General features: G+C 53.0%; 8 protein-coding genes across 8 annotated transcripts; 4 read left to right on the top strand and 4 right to left on the bottom strand.

Annotated features, from left to right (window-relative positions):
- Positions 1-3,853: 3,853 nt before the first annotated feature.
- On the top strand, positions 3,854-4,372 carry CLAFUR5_05061 (uncharacterized protein; the record flags this gene model as incomplete). Its single annotated transcript, XM_047904209.1, has 1 exon — positions 3,854-4,372. One exon carries the CDS (start codon positions 3,854-3,856, stop codon positions 4,370-4,372), a length of 519 nt encoding a protein of 172 aa, XP_047760194.1.
- A 421-nt stretch (positions 4,373-4,793) lies between these two features.
- On the bottom strand, positions 4,794-5,300 carry CLAFUR5_05060 (uncharacterized protein; the record flags this gene model as incomplete). The annotated part of the gene is made up of 1 exon (XM_047904208.1): positions 4,794-5,300. The coding sequence occupies one exon, from the start codon at positions 5,298-5,300 to the stop codon at positions 4,794-4,796; it is 507 nt and encodes a 168-aa protein (XP_047760195.1).
- Positions 5,301-5,725: 425 nt separating this feature from the next.
- Positions 5,726-6,253, top strand: CLAFUR5_05059 (uncharacterized protein; the record flags this gene model as incomplete). The annotated part of the gene is made up of 1 exon (XM_047904207.1): positions 5,726-6,253. One exon carries the CDS (start codon positions 5,726-5,728, stop codon positions 6,251-6,253), a length of 528 nt encoding a protein of 175 aa, XP_047760932.1.
- A 526-nt stretch (positions 6,254-6,779) lies between these two features.
- Positions 6,780-7,871, bottom strand: CLAFUR5_05058 (Aquaporin-1; the record flags this gene model as incomplete). Its single annotated transcript, XM_047904206.1, has 5 exons — positions 6,780-6,908; positions 6,959-6,999; positions 7,052-7,259; positions 7,315-7,745; positions 7,766-7,871. The coding sequence occupies 5 exons, from the start codon at positions 7,869-7,871 to the stop codon at positions 6,780-6,782; spliced, it is 915 nt and encodes a 304-aa protein (XP_047760931.1).
- Positions 7,872-9,741: 1,870 nt separating this feature from the next.
- Positions 9,742-10,761, bottom strand: CLAFUR5_05057 (uncharacterized protein; the record flags this gene model as incomplete). Its single annotated transcript, XM_047904205.1, has 1 exon — positions 9,742-10,761. The coding sequence occupies one exon, from the start codon at positions 10,759-10,761 to the stop codon at positions 9,742-9,744; it is 1,020 nt and encodes a 339-aa protein (XP_047760928.1).
- Positions 10,762-11,000: 239 nt separating this feature from the next.
- Positions 11,001-11,240, top strand: CLAFUR5_05056 (uncharacterized protein; the record flags this gene model as incomplete). Its single annotated transcript, XM_047904204.1, has 2 exons — positions 11,001-11,207; positions 11,229-11,240. 2 exons carry the CDS (start codon positions 11,001-11,003, stop codon positions 11,238-11,240), a joined length of 219 nt encoding a protein of 72 aa, XP_047760927.1.
- Positions 11,241-11,411: 171 nt separating this feature from the next.
- On the bottom strand, positions 11,412-13,460 carry CLAFUR5_05055 (Serine/threonine-protein kinase svkA; the record flags this gene model as incomplete). The annotated part of the gene is made up of 1 exon (XM_047904203.1): positions 11,412-13,460. One exon carries the CDS (start codon positions 13,458-13,460, stop codon positions 11,412-11,414), a length of 2,049 nt encoding a protein of 682 aa, XP_047760930.1.
- Positions 13,461-14,024: 564 nt separating this feature from the next.
- On the top strand, positions 14,025-15,319 carry CLAFUR5_05054 (putative carboxypeptidase; the record flags this gene model as incomplete). Its single annotated transcript, XM_047904202.1, has 2 exons — positions 14,025-14,363; positions 14,417-15,319. The coding sequence occupies 2 exons, from the start codon at positions 14,025-14,027 to the stop codon at positions 15,317-15,319; spliced, it is 1,242 nt and encodes a 413-aa protein (XP_047760929.1).
- Between the last annotated feature and the right edge of the window lie 793 nt (positions 15,320-16,112).

The following is a 16,112-nucleotide window of genomic DNA, read 5'->3' as shown; positions in this document are numbered from 1 at the left end:
CCGCATAATCCAACAGAGTGGCGATTGCTAGTATGCGACAACTACGGATCGCACGTGTTCTATCAGTTCTTGAAGTACGCCCGCGAGCATAAGATTGTGGTTGTTGGCCTACCTACGCATACCAGTCACTTTCTGTAGCCGCTCGATATCGTGATCTTTCAGCCTTACAAGCACTATCATCGTCAGGCCGTAACCGCAGCAGTCGCTACGGTGCGTTGGAGTTCGGTGTCACCGACTTTATAAGGGAAATCGAGTCCATCCGCGCACTCACCTTTACGCCGTCCACCATCCGTTCTGCCTTCCGCAAGGCTGGCATCTGCCCGCTTAATCCTGAGCGCGCACTATCAGTTCTTCGAGAGGTGTATAGTCTGAAGGACTGGCGCGCTGTTGAAGAAGAGGCGGCGGCTCAATATGAGGCTCTTGCAATATAAGATTCAATGTTGCTTGAGATAGAGCCGTGGGCTAGAGATGAAGAACGAGGCAGGAAAGAGCTTAATAAGCAAGAGACACCTGGGAATCCTTCCTCTCCTCACATACCATCGAGCCCACCACTCCATCCACAGCTATTCGAGATGGCTACGACAACGCAGCAGCTGCAGCTACAGGCGGACGCCTATTTTGAACGCCTAGAGACTAACTACGACCTCAGGACACCCACTAGACGACTAGGGCATGCCGTGGCGAAGGGCGGCATCAAACAGTCCATAGGGTACGAAATGGCGATATCGGATTTGGCACTTATAGAGGCAGCGATAGCTGCTCGCAACCGCTCTAAGGCACTAGGCGGCAGGGCACTACAACGCGGCGGTGTGTTACACGCAGAGCAGGCTCGAGATATGATACGTCAGGCTAATGAGACAAAGGCTGCTGATGCCTAAGCGCTGCTAAAGAAGCAGCAATCCGATGCTATCTCGAAGTACCTCTCCTATAGCCGCCGGATGCGACATGCCCTCAACGTTGCTATTCGAGGCAAAGGAAAAGTGAAGACAACACCCCTACAGACAACACCGTAGTCAGCAGCTCTCGGCATCGAATACACCTGTAACAACTGCTTCACGAGATTGGCAACGAAGGACGATATTGCGGCTCCATTGCCTAGCATAAGAGACCCCCCTTATCGGCATCTTCAGCGTGCTACGGATACACCGCTACAGCTTCGCAATTTCTATCAAGGCGTAAAGGTGTTTAAGCACTCACTAGATATCGCAAAGACTGGCGATCCCTTCGGCAATATCGTTGAACAGACTCTAAGGCGCCGACAGGAGCTGAAGATGCACTACACCGGCAAGCTCGTTGAGGTGAATATATTCAGGCCTGTGCGAGTACTACAACTACACCAGCTTATTCGATTGCCGTGCCCTATCGAGAGCCCCTTTCAGTGGCGTTGGCTAAGCCATATCAACAAGCTACTAGCGACTCCGGACGATGCTCATTTCGAAGACGATCCATAGCAATATCGCCTTATACAGCTAGAGCCTGACACTCGCGATGAAGCCCTTGAAGCCAAGCATACAGCAGCTTATCTACGACTCCAATATTGGCCAGATAAGTACAAGGTGGTGGGCAATAGTAACGGCATAGTGAAGATTGAAGAGGTGGATGAGACACCGGCTTCTCAGCAGCATGGCCAGTCCTCTCAAGCTATAGCTAATATCCCTCTCTACGGTACACAGAATGACCCTGTATATATCAATGAATGACCGATAATGCAACACCTCATATAACGACCATATAACGGGTCATTTACGGCCCTTATAAGGTAGGTGACCCTCCGCCAAGGCCATTATTAAATGGGTGACGGGCACTCTCGAAGAGAGGGCAGAGTGGACCCACGGAAGCACGGATACGGTGTCCTTCCACATCAGCATGTTGATGATAACGAAACGAAGACAGAGGGCCCAACCAGTGAGAAATGAGCAATGATATCGGCTTGACGGAACACCCGGATCATTGCCGAGAGTGTGATTGGGATTCGGAGTCTAACCAGGATCTTATTGAGGAGCACCTTGTCGGTACCTGCCCCTTTCGGCGTCGGAGTCCAACATTTCACGCCTCAAACTGGGACAAACATGGGGCAGCTGCCGATGTGCATCGTTGACTGGCGTGCTAAGGGACGATTGTATGTCGTCTGCCCAGGCGAACAACCGTGACTTGGCGCGGGAACCTTGAGCTAATTGTCCTGCCAGTGATCCCGTGTGGTAGCTGGCATGTACAATACCGAGCTAAACAATAACGCCAGTGATAGAACGCCAGGCTACGGCCTTACGTCCGTCAAGCGCGAGTGGTAGCGTGTAGAGCTCGTCAGGCTGGGGGATGCGTCTTCTTCATCCGTGGAGCAGGAGGTCATGCTGTGCTTCATGCAGACTGCTGCACACGTCAAACAGAGACATCGCTACGCATACAGACCAGGAAGGGTTGAAGCATCGGCCGAAGCCACACATGTTGGCCAAAGGCCTTACGGTCGATCTCGGCGGACCTGTCGATCACACTATGCACGTATCGTTGATTGTCAAAGGCCAGCGAGAGGTCTATGGATGTTGCGTACTACTGTGTCAAGGATGTATAACTTTGAGACGACGACAAATCTTGATGCGAATGCTGTTCTCAGACAGCTCTATCCCACACATCATCCGCCGATCTTGGCGCGGCAGAAGCAAGTGGAAATGGTGTGGCATTTTTCGACAACAAGGGACCGCGAGGACGATCGTAAGGAGCACTCCCTCATGCGACATCTCAATTAAATGACGCTCGATGGCGTTGTGTCAGGTATTGCGCTTTGGCGAAGATGTCAAGGGATCTACACCACTTTTGTCCACTTACTTCAGCTCAGAGGTAGGGGCCCCGAAACGATCGCTCGTGAGCGTACATTCCGAGACGAGGCTTACCAGGCTTGATGCCGACAGATGTTCGTACGAAAGACATGTCCGCCTTTCGCAATCCTACGACCCCCGTGAGCCGACAATCAAGCCCAGACAGCGGACACGTAATTCTGCGACCTCGCAACTGTAATTCACAGCGAGATAGTACGTCACGCCATTGAAGCAGTATCGTCAGCTGGTGGCAAGGCTACCACGCCCCTTGTTGTCCATCGACTAACGTCAGTCTCTCAATAACCGGTCAAGTCCCAGCGGGCCAAACTCACCCTGACGCAGCGAACATACACCGCTATCTCAAGACGACTTACCGAATGGACGATTCGCCTGCAACAACAAAAGACCAGATAAGCAGCATCGATCGCATGACGACTTCGAGAAAGGTCTGGCTAAGTCAGTAAGGAACATGGCGCCAACGACATTCATCGATGAAAGCGGATCATGTTGTTTGCATCAATAGAGGACTTTCGCGATGCTTGTTGCAACAGCTATAGCCACAGTAAGCTAACGTGCCATGTACACAGCCAAGTCTTCCTCATGCGACTCCCGAAGAAGTCTGTCAGCGAGATAACCACTCGCGAACCACTAGCACCACAGCATTGCTGAGTGCCGTACAAGAGGGCACATGTACGGCCTTCGCCCGACCTCAGCCTTCACCAAGGCGATCCCATGCCATGACAACAATATAACAATGGATTGAAACTTTCCTGCGCCAAGTGGATCACAAAGCAATGTCATAGCATCCAAAGCATGGTGTCTGGGAACAATGCTTTGCGCTGGTAAGACAAAGGTCGCTAGGCAGATAACTTCTGGGATCAAACTCACTTCCCTTCCCTTTCCCAGCACGTCTGCCGATTTGGGAAGCAGAAAGTTGTGAAGCAAGGACTTGGCTGTACGTACTCTGTTGACCAGAGCTCTACAAGTCTAGAACTGCAGTAAGTCACCCTCTCACATCTGTCAGACCCCCAACTCCTCCAGACATGGACGACCAAGGACCGCCCCCAACCACCTTCGAAGCAATCCTCGACATTGCACCTCCATCACCACAGCCCGAATCTAGCTGGTCGCCGCTTCGCATGCATCAGACACTAACCCTCCTCGACGCTCTCAGAACCGAGCGTGGCTATCTCAAGGAAGTCTACGATGATGCAGTCCGCAATAACGACCTCGCCTTCCAAGCAGAGTTGCGAGCCGAGCTCTCCAGCAACCGAGAAACGACAGCGGAGCTCGAAAACCTCCTCACCCTCGTGGATCATAGAGTCCTTAGTCCCGGGGATCCGCGCCCTGATCACATCGGACTGGCATTCAAACTGGCCGGCGTTGGACCAGAGGCTCCAGGTGGGGAGTATTATGGGACGGGCTATGACAACGGACCGGATAAGTTTGAAGGGGAAACGATAGAAATTGATCTGAGTGGTGTCGTTGCACTCTGGAACTCGTCTGCCTTGAACTCATGGGTAGATGAGGAGGTGGGTCCAAAAGGCGAGAGTGCTGACTGATGAGGTTGCTGACGTGGTGTTGGCTACTTGCTTTGGGTTGACTGGGATGATTCGGCAATGTAAGTCTATCCAGGCATGGTAATGGAGGTCCGTTCTTTTTTCTTGTACAGTGCATCTTGACTCACAATCCTCGTGCTCCCCTCGATTTTGCATCAGCGCCCAGAGATGCTTTAAGACTTACAGGTAGCCTCGAGCTGAAATTAGTATGCAATTACCGAGACGAGTACCCTTGTCCCGCACAACGCCAGCCATGGCAACACGCAGCGACTTCATACTACTTGATCTAAAGACATTCTATGACATGGGTAGGCTTGAGAGACCGAACATGAAAATCATTTCCAAAATTACGTACATTTCGAGACAAAATCGCTGATGTTACACAAGATCGCTCGCGCTTTCTACTGTAAACCAAGTGTTCACATTAGTAATAATACCAAGGAGTCTCACCTCTCGGACCTACACTCTGCTCTTCGTCTTTGCTGCGATCGCCTGACTTGTGCCAGTCCACAGTGGCACCGCTCCAGTCAACCGACGGACCATCCCAATCTCCCCAGAACTCGATTGGTGGTCTCCAGCCTACCCACTGCTCACCTACCTCATCAAGACCTGCCATCTTGTACGCGGCCGCGATCTTGCTTGGTCGAGGATCGTAAGGATCGAGCTTCTGCTGGCTGTGAAGGATCAGAAGATCCTCAAGCTCTGCTTTAGTCTCGCCATTTGCTGTCAGGTCAGCTTCCAGAGCTGTTGCAAGGTCTTCCGCCTTCACACTCTTCGCGAGCTGCCACTCACGCATGATCTGGATGCGCTCCTTTGCTGCTCCTGCGAGCATGTCGCGAGTCTGCCTCACGAGGAGAGGTGGCATAGTATGTGGCTGCTGAGGTTGGGGAGTGGCCGGTGATAGTGGCGGCGTTACGGCGTGGGCGTCCATGGTCTTGCGTTGGGAATTGATCGAAAAGTCTCTGTACGTGAGTGGGAACAGTGTCAGCTAGTATTTCGCTGCGAAGAATAGCAGTAGATAGAACATGGCAAGTTCAGCTCTCGAAGTGTAGTTTTTGTGTCGTGTGTTCCACAAGGCATTGTGAATAACGGCTTTGTGCGTTACGTATGGATTCAACAAAGTCACATCTACAATGCCTTGTCTTGATGTAAACAAAGAAGTTCGAAGGTCATTCGACTACATAGGCCCGCTCAGAGCCATATCGACTCTGTCACATCCTTTCGCATAGAGAATCGCTGACAACACAACAGCTGATCAGAAACTTGCCAGCCAGCACCCTGTTGACCAGAGCACTGCTCCTCACAAGTTCACACTCCAGATTATCCCAACCATCAGGACCACACTCCCTCTCCACCATGCCTTCAAAGAGACCACCATCTCCCTCCACCACTCCCGACTCCGATACGGTCCGGCCATCCCGACGACATCTCCCTGCTCCCATCGTCTCTCCACTTCGCATGCAACAAGCCGCCGAGCTCCTTGCCTCCGCAAAGCAAGAGTGCTTCGAGACGCATCAACTCTGGCAAGACGCCAGCAACTGGGGCGATAGTCACTCCGAGGTTGAAGCCGCGCTCAAAGCCAGGCTCGACATCAATGCCGAGACACAAGCAGATCTCGAGAATTTCATTTGGCTTGCTACCAATCGCGCTTTGGGAATTGATGATCCTAGACCTGAGCAGATCGAACTAGCATTCAAGCTCGCGGGCCGCAGTCCTGAGAAGAAAGGGTTCTGTAAGTGTGTTGGAAATGGTGCTGGGCCGAGCGGTGTGCTGGAGCGGACTATCGATTTGAGGGATGCGGATGTGGACTGGAGTACACCCTCTTCTTCTTTTCTTGCAGATGAGGTTGAGCCAAGAGGTGAGAGTACTTGGTCGGGTTGCTAATGTGCTGATAGTTTCGGCCTTGTGAGAGCGTGTGTCTGGAATACAGTGCTCAGCATAGGGCAGTAACTGGATCTTAGGTCCCATGGGTAAGTAACAACATGTCATGAGCTTTTTCTCCTTCTGCGATTCCACTTCGTGCATTCACAATTGTAGCATTTTGGCTGCGGTCATCAATAGGTGGTAGAAGCTGAGAAGTAGTGTATACTGGATACATAGCATAAGGTTCATGTCCTTGAAATTGTTATTTGTGAGCTCGCTGCTAATGAAAATGCATCTCATTATCGCTATGAACTACACATTCATCAGCGTTCTCAAAAGAGGGTATCGAAACTGCCAAAGCCAGACGCAAACGCTGCCATGCAAGTAATCGTGATAGGAAATTGGCCGTACTGTGACCCGAACTTCAATCCGAATGTGCTTTCTTCTCGTGGTCTATGCTATGGTCGTTCATGATGACACATTTTTTGTGTCCTGCTTTGCCCGCAAGTCCGAGCAGATCCTTTCTTTCTGATGGAAGTCACATCCATCAAGCGGTTGAGGTGCTTAGCATGCGCTGGGCACCGCGAGCCGCATCGATATCGTCGGCAAATGCGCCCTTCGCGCTGGCTTGCCCGGGATTGGCTTCTTCATAGTTGGAGAACTTGACAAAGTGCCACTGACTGCAATTAGGAGATGGTCAGTGCATGTCACAACAGTGATACTCACGTAGCCTCCAGAAACGGCAGCACCGAGGAATGGTCCAACCCCTTTAGTCTGTTAGCGCTGCTTTGCTTGAACCGTCCACGGCATGATACTCACAGTAGATCCAGTGATAGCCCTGGAAATTGGCAGCGGCCACACATGGACCGAAGGAGCGAGCGGGGTTGAGTGAAGCTCCCGTGTAGTAGACGCCCGCAATCTGTGTGACGAACAGTGCCATACCAATACCGATGGGAGCCATGAAGGTAGCTTTCGATTTCTCCACAGCTAGCATAAGGATAGTGAATACCAGCAGGGACGTAAGAAGCTATACAGAACGAGGTCAGCCATCATGACAGGACTGAGCAGAAAGCCGGATGTACCATCTCCGAGAACAGCCCCTGGACTACGCTGACTCCATTGCCCAGAGTCGTCTGCGTGACAGCGATGTCGCCGGGGATGATGGCATTGGCTACAGCAGCGGCACAGACACCTCCAAGTAGCTGAACGGGAAAGAAGATAACGCCTCGTATCCATGGCAGCTGCCCGGTCATGACAAGGCCCAGGGTGACAGCTGGGTTGAAGAGGCCACCAGATACGCGGAAGAGGTCCCATGCGGTGACGAGGAGGGGAAGGCCATAGCTGAGTGCGATGTAGATGACTGTCTGGTTGCTGTTCGAGCCGTCCGCTGCGTAATGTGGTGCAGAGACAACGCTCATGCTGTGGCCGAGGAAGGCGAAGAACAGGAAGAGAAAGGTCCCGACGAATTCTGATTGCATGTCAGTCTGCAGTCTAAGATTGCTCGAGCACCTTTCTGTGATATGGATGACTTACCTCCTGTTGCCGCAACGAAGTGCCCCTGCAGGGCGGACTGCTTGTGTCGGTCATGAAGCTCCATGAAGCCGCCCATGGGGATTCCAAAGGAAAGCTTGGAAGCCATGATGAGCTACGGGCGATCTTATGGCAAGTTGAGTGCTGTGCGATTCGTTGTTGGTGCGATGTTGTGCAAGCTGTGCAATCAGGAATCAGCTTGAGGCCGTCGGATGTAGCAGTCAGCATGATACTTCTGCGTTACATCTTGCCTGCTCGTCGGAGACATTTTATAGCATTCACTGCACACCCATGGCCACTTCTCGCATCCATGCCCAATGACGCTGTGTTCGAATGATGTATCATCGGCATGAACAGCGACATGGAGTCGAAGTTAGCATGCGCCTCATACTTTACAGAGACAGGCTGTGAAGCGTAGCAAGATCCAGCGTGGGGACGGCATGGAGTGAATGACGGGGCTGATCCATGTGTTACAGGCGTCGAGCTGGTGAACACAGCATACGTGGGCGTGGGAACATCGTGGGAGGTCGATGCCCTAACGGCTGTCAAGGCATGTGCCGTGGTGCTGTCAGTGAAGTTTGTGCTTGCCCGATCATTACCGTGACACGGCCCGAATGCCTGGTGTTGTGTACCCGCAACCCCGGGTGGTGAGTTGAAGCTGAGAGCGCTCGATCCCGATGATATCGTGTTACCCGGTCCTGCTGCGCACGTCGTCAAGGTAGGCAAGCGATTTGCTGGCGTAGCATACCCACGCACGACCTTGGTTCTAGGCCCGAGGTAATGGTTCCATATGAGCTGGCAGCCTGAGTGTACAGTGCCCGCTGAGCGGTTGCTCATCTTTCGACAACACCTGGCCAAGCCTCATTTCTTCGAGGTAGCCATTGCGTCAGCAGAGGATGTCCGGTCCCGCGAAGGAGCGTATTGCGGATCAAGCTTGCTGACCTCCACTACATCTGTTCGCCGAGGATACTCAAGATGCCAGCCGCGTGGATCGACCCTTTACAGCAATATGATGAAAAGTCGTATAACACGATCTCTGGTTCCGACTCGCTGACTTGCCTCGGTGACAAGACCAAAAGCGCATAGCACAGCGCCCAGCGATGTGTAGCGCTCATGCGATTACTTGATGCGGTCAACAGGTAGCAGCGTCTTCCAGCATAGTGACCGGGAACATTGGGTGTGCTTCGTTGATGCCCAAGCGGTCGTAGAACGCATGTCAGTGCATCGCTGGGATTCTCACAGTGCCAGAGTCGATGCATCGTTGACTTGCAGACCCGAGGGAGTCGGGAATTGTTTCCGCAAGCACTTCTAAGGGTCAGTCAAGACAGCCCAGGAATTGCAGGCCAAGGAACGGCTGGTTCGCAAGGTGCAAGCATGCAAGAGGTTGCGTGCAGTCTGCTTGCTTCTGGCATGGTCAGCTGCAATGGTAGAGGTCGCCTCTCCAGATGGCTGGGTTTAGCTGGACGCGATGATATTTCGGAAGATTCGAGATGTGCATGAACTTCGGTGTTGGGTTTGTCAGTTGAGGATCGTGATGGAGACGCAGTGGGTCGTCAAGGTGACCTTTGAAGGGCCAGCATCAATGGTGATACGCAGCATCACGAGCGGCTAGAGACATACTCGACAGTATGGTAGATATAGGCGAAACGTCAGCAATGTTACACAAGGTCAAGCCCGAGCATCTCCACCTTCTGTTTGCATATTGATTTGGGCCTCAGCATTCCAGCTGAATGCTACTCATGTATGCGACGGCGTGATGTGTACCTGAAAGATGCGCATCTTGATGAGTTTGATGTCGTTGAGATGCAGAACAGTAAGTTTAAAGTGGTTGCCGCAAGATAGATGTATTTCGGCATGTCTCACAATCTACTCCCCCACCCCGGCTAGTCTAGCCGTATCTGAGGTCGGGACATGTGGTCTGTGTACCGAGACTGGCATCTCTGTCGCCCCTCCACGCCTGTCGATGCCTCCTTGTCCCACTACGGCCAAGGCACGCCCGCCGCCGACAAGATCCTCATATCCTTATTGCCACTTCTGGGCAGCCACCTTAGATGCATCCTGCCAGTCTGGCTTACCAGAATGCGAGCATACTCCTGACGCCCACCGTGCATCCGCAGGCCACCATTGATATTGAAAGCTCCCAGGACTTCGTACCGCGTAAGGTTTACGTCCGAGGGGCGAACCCGATGCTGGATCTCTGCTGGTCCGTTGACGCCCTGATTGACGGCGTGTGCCTCCGCCACCGTGGCAGGCATGATGTACAGCCCGTGGCCAGGACCATTTGTCTTCCTTCTGAGGAGGCAGCCCCAGGTACACGACTCGAGACCTGTTGCACGTGATCGAAGGTAGCATGCGACGAAGATCGTATTGAAGCAGAAGTCGTGCAGAGTCGTAAGATAGGCATCGGCGGTGAGCCAACGCTGCTGTTGGTCGATGTAATGCTGGCGCTTGACAATGGCCTTCTCCAAGCCCTCTTCGTCCGCGACAGCTTGGGTTAGGGCTCCGTCGGGCTTGAAGGAAGTGTTTGTTACTGATGCATATGTGGCACCGTTGATGCCGGAGTCAGCACGTACCGACGAGCTTGATGAGGATAGCAGTATTGTGAGCACGGCTCTGTCCATGACTACAGACTTGTCATAGCCGTTGAAGGAGGACTGAAGCTCAACAAGTGGCTCGCTGCCGGCGAGGTCCAGATACTGTAAGTCAGGAAGCTCGTCGTCCTGAATCTGAGCCTGCAGCATTTCCTCGATGATGCTGTTAACGCCGTGGTCTCGCAAGCCCGGGCTTGCGGCGGCTATATCACGCACGGGAATTACGTGTTGGTCACTCCCGTGCGGCTTGAAGAGCAAGATGTCGCTATTAGGGAAGATGCATAATTTGAGACAAAAAGTCTTGATGCTGCCGTTGTCGACTTGATTCGGATATTTGAGAGCGACGACATCTTCGAGTGGCCAGTATAGCCAGTGTGTCCGCGGCTGAGTGGTGCTCCTGGTCGCCATATTGGCTCTTGATGTCGACGATGGTGGCAAAGGCGCTGCAAAAGCCAGCAGCTGGACGGCATATATCGCAGCATCACCTTTGTCATGCCTGTTTGCTGTCAGACAAAGTTTCAAGCGCGTGCGTGCCAGAAGAGTCTGTTATAGCAGCATACGATGACCGGCAGACGTCTGTTGACCTTCCATTCATGTTCATTTGATGAGGACCTCTTTGGCAGAAACCCCGGAGGAGTGCTGCTTATATGCTCTCCATCATCAATCTCGTCAGCAGTGCCAACGTCACCAGGATCGAGGCCACAGGAGCTGTATATCTACACTTGGAAGAGTCGCCACAGATTACCTTCGAGAGATTTCCGTTCCTTCAAGGTGATGAAAGTGCGCGGATACCGGCTGTCCTCAGCGACGACAACTCTTACTTTTCGAATGCCTTCTCGGTTGGTGAGAGGTCTGTAAGTCCTACTATACTGTAGGTAGGGGCTTGATCCCTTCCCATTCTCCTTCCATCCGCTCAGAACGCCGTGCACAAAAGAATCCCACAAAGAAAAAGCGTTCAAGTCATCACAACATGCAACCCATCACTTCATCCTCATCTTCAACTTCAAAAGTCCCGTCCACCACAACACACCTTTCCACCCCACTTCATAGCAAGATAACTATGCATCCTCCGCCTCAACCCTACAAAGCACCTCCTCCAAAAACCCCTCCAGCAACCCCTCCACCCCATCTCCCATCCCCACGGGCGCAACATTATCCCAATGATCAATCTCCTTGAACAGCCTCGAAACCTTCCCCAAGCACTTCCGAATCTGCTCGTGGGCTTGGCGTTTGAACTGTAAATCTTCCGCAGACATCTCGTTTTCCTCGCCAGCACGACTTTGCTGCTTCTGAAGTAAGGAAAGCTGGTAGTTGCGTCGATGTAATGCAGCTTCCAACGCGGGTGTTACCACCGATGTCAGGGCTGTGATGGGTTGTTCCTCGGATTCCTGGTACGGCTGCTGCGGGTGCGGCTGTTCGTGTGCGAGGAGGGATCGATCGGAGAGGGCTGAGTCGAGGGAGGATCTTGGCTCTTTCTGCTGAGAAGGGGCAGCTTGTGCGAGCTGATCGGGGACGTTCGACGTCGGCGGCGAGAAGTTTGGTAAGGGCTTTTGGAATAGGTCGTTCCGAGACTGATTTGCCTGGGAAGGTATATGCGTGGGTGCCACGCTTGCCTGCTGCGGTTGTGGAGGAGGCATCCGCGTTGGTGCGGGTAGCGAAGCGGCCGCTTGCAGGTTCGGTGCCGCGAGAGGGCCATCCTTGATCGACAGGCCTTTCAAGTACTGTGACATGTCGCTCGCTATTGACTGTTGGAGGAAGTCATCGTTGAGCAGGCGTGGTGTCTGTGGTGTTGCAGGCGGTTTTGGTGAAGGCGCGACCTCATCCGGCCGTGGTGTCTGTGGTGGAGTCTGAGCTGCTACTGATTTCCTCACAGGTGATGCTGGTAAGGGAGTCTTTGTAGCAATGCCCGGTGAGGGCAGTGGAGCGTTCCTCTTGGTCGGTGAAGGAGTCTTTGGAAGTGGCGGAGGCAACATCGAACTTCCTCCTCCTCGAACAGTGTCACGCGGTACATTCTCCTCACCGCCAGCACCGTTCTCCTTGTCCATTCCGAAGCGATTCGACTGAGACGCTGGGACGTGTGAGCTCCTCGAGTTCATACCTGATTCGTTCATAACTCTCAGGCCAGGACCCGGCTGAGCTCGTCGTGCAGCCGGCCTCACAGTTCCAAAATCCCACAGATCCTCCTCATCAGTGTCGCGAGCCTTGTCATCATCTCTGTAGTCGTGCTCATCGTCCTCTTCATCGCCTCGGTGTGTTGCCTGCCATCGCTCGTGACGTTCGATCAGCTCTGTGAGATATGCATTGCGCTTGGCTCGCCGTATCCATGGATGTTTCAGCAATTCCCTTGCGCTCGGTCTTTCTCGTGGCTCTTTCCGAAGGCACCGGAACACAAAATCCTTGAAGTCCTTGCTGAAGTTGCCCTCGAGTAGTGGTGCTGGGTTCTTTGGGATGAGGAACAAGACCTTCATGGGATGTATGTCGCTGTAGGGAGGTTCGCCCAGAGCCAGCTCGAGCGCAGTGATGCCCAACGACCAGATGTCCGCTTTATGGTCGTAGCCAGACTGCTTTATCACCTCGGGTGCCATCCAGAAGGGTGTGCCGACGAATGTGTTCTTCTTGGTCATGGTGGCGGTGAGCTGTCCAGAGACACCAAAGTCGGCAAGCTTGACCTGTCCCGTAGCCCCCAGGAGTATGTTCGCAGCCTTGATGTCTCTGTGTAGCTTCCCATCATTGTGTAGGTACTCCAAGCCCAGCAGCAGTTCCTTGATTATGATGGAGATGTAGTCCTCGGGTATAACACCAGGTTTCAACATATCCGCGCAGCTCCCTCCCTGACACCATTCCATGATGATCCATAGGTCGGAGCCTTTCAGATATGATCCGTAGTACTTGGTGACGTAGGGAGAATGGAGGCCTGACAGGATGGAGATCTCCTGTATGATGTCGTCCACCTCGTCGTCGGCATTCTCCACGTCGATGATCTTGATGGCCACCGACTGGCCTGTCCGCTTGTCCACACCTTTGTAGACTTTGCCGAAACTGCCTCCTCCTATGCACGCCTGCTTGGTGTACAATGCCTCGGGATCTGCGCTGAGTGCGTCGGCCATGTCGCGGTGTCGCGGGTGGGGTTGCACGGTAGGCGAGGGTGGTGTTGGCGAAGTGGTCTATTATGCAGCCGTCCCAGCAAATCGTGTCTTGACGTCGTTGCTGTCGCGTGTCGCGGCGTGCCTGGGAGAATGGGTAATCAAAGGCAGGAGCGCATAGAGGCGCATGTGCTGCAGACACGAGACACGAGATGAAAGAGCGGCCCAAGCGGTTTCTCTGGAGCAAACTACCTCTGACCACACGGCATCGCAGCAACAGCGAGAGGCAGTGGAGTGTTGGTACATGTACACAACGCCCGTCTGCGCAGTCTAGACGTGCCCGTGCCGTCGTCCGAGTCCTGTCGTTCCTGTCGTTGTGGGAGCAGGGATCGCTAGTGTTTGGGCATGTGGGCATGCCGCATATCAACATTGAACGCGGAATTGGCATGTCATTGGCTGAAACATGAAACATTGACCGGGCCGACCCACAGATGTGCTGGTAGCCTGGTACCTTGCAGCTTGACCTCACCCGTTCCTGAATCTCTTCCCATTCACTTGGATCTGACTGTTTCACCTGATCTCTACACCATGAAGCTTGTTGGATGGCTCGTTGCGCTGGTCGCATCGCCGCTATGTACAGCTTCCATCTTGCCCCAGGAGCCATTCGATACCGATGTTGAGATTGCTTCTAGCAAGAAGTTGACATCCGAGACTGAGCTTCTCGAGTTCCACAAAACGCTTGTACGGATTGAGTCGATTTCGGGGAATGAGAAGGAAGTAGGCGAATGGCTCGCCTTTAGCTTGAAGCTGCAAGGCTACACGGTAGAAAAGCAGCATATCTCGAAAGAGCCGGAACGATTCAATGTCCTTGCATGGCCAGGAAAGACGAGGGATGCTGAGATCCTAGTCAGCAGTCACATTGATACGGTATGTCTTTACATTCATACATTCGTTGCACATCTTGCTAAGCTTTTGACTAGGTCCCTCCCTTCCTTCCATACTACTACAACAAGACTGACGACACCATCTTCGGCCGTGGCTCCGTTGACGCCAAAGGAAGCGTCGCCACCCAGGTCATTGCTGTCAACCGCCTCATCGAATCTGGCCAGCTTAGCCCTGATGATGTTGCACTTCTCTTTGTGGTAGGCGAAGAAGTCGGTGGAGCGGGCATGCGTGCCGCCAACGATCTCGACCTGCACCCAAAGACCGTCATCTTTGGCGAGCCCACGGAAGGAAAGCTCGTATCTGGCCACAAGGGCACCATGCAAATCACCTTCACAGCCAAAGGCAAAGCCGGTCACAGTGGATACCCATGGTTAGGACGAAGCGCCAACGAAGTACTGGTCAGAGCTCTGGAACCCATCATCTCCCTCGGCGACCGCCTGCCGAAGAGCAAGAAGTACGGCAGCACAACCTTCAACCTCGGACGCATTGAAGGCGGCGTGGCTGGAAACGTCATTGCCGAATCGGCAAAGGCCGAAATAACTGTTCGCATTGCAGCAGGTACGCCGAAGGCCATTGAAGACGGCGTGACGAAAGCTGTTCATCACGCCGTACGGGACTTCCTGGAAGACGATCTGAAGCCGGAAGACATCATTGATATTGACTTCAGCGGCAAAGGCTACGGTCCTATTGACATTGATGCCGATGTTCCCGGCTTCGAGATCATCACAGTCAACTACGGTACCGACATCCCATGGCTTGAAAAAGCCGTCAAAGACCAGAAGCGATACCTCTATGGCCCCGGTACCATCTTCGTAGCGCATAGCGCGGACGAGAAACTTAAAGTTGACGACCTATACGACGCCGTGGAAGGATATCAGAAAATCTTGCTCCATGCTTTGAGAAGTTCGGAGAACGAGGAGCACAAATCCGATCTGTGAGCGGCGGCGACGAAAGAGCCTTGTGCACTTCACTCCGGCATAATCTCGGCATGTAGATGAAGTGAAATATACTGATTATAGAAGTGTGCTCACATCAAGAAGCAGCGACAAACGTATTCTGTGGCGCAAGCCCTACATCGGCGTGTGCGTGGCTCAATGGAATAACTTGACTGAGTTGCGTATTACTGGCAATCATAAGTCCGTTACGGTGTTGTGAGCGTTTCCTCTTCTTCTGAAGTCTTACGACTTTGGTCTTCTCCTTTTGCTGGTGTAGAGATTGCGAGTTCGAGGGGAGGTGTGGTAAGGGGTGGTGTGCTCTTTTTGCTGTTATGGGGTATGGCGATGCAGATGGTATGATGGTTTTGTGAAGTGAAGTTACGAACGTTCTCTCGACGGAACGCTTCACGACCTGCTTGCTTACTTGCATCGCAGCATTTTGTCAGGGGTCGATCAACAGAGTGTCAACTGTCACGGTCCGAACACCTGTCTTCTAGGAAGGCTAACGCGATAGCCAATGTCATCACCTCGCTAGCTTGCTGGAAACATCTAGTACTACCATTTGTCTCACAACGCTATTTCAGCCGAGTGGTTGATGTTGGTAGTGTCATCCATGAGATCTGCGGGATGTCCCACTTACAAAAGATGCTGGTGCAGTTAACACCAAGGCATCGTGCTAGAGTTAGTGCTGACAAGGAGTGGACGGCGGTGATTCGATAGGGGGTGAATATGGTATGCGATATAATGGAAGCCTGGCATTCAGCCATTTTGCAGGAGTCAATGGATGGCGCCCGGC

This window comes from Fulvia fulva, chromosome 4 (genome assembly GCF_020509005.1).
Source record: "Fulvia fulva chromosome 4, complete sequence".
In the NCBI taxonomy this organism is placed as follows: Eukaryota; Fungi; Ascomycota; class Dothideomycetes; order Mycosphaerellales; family Mycosphaerellaceae; genus Fulvia; species Fulvia fulva.
Note: the sequence above shows the minus strand (reverse complement) of the source record. Positions and strands in the feature narration are given on the sequence as shown.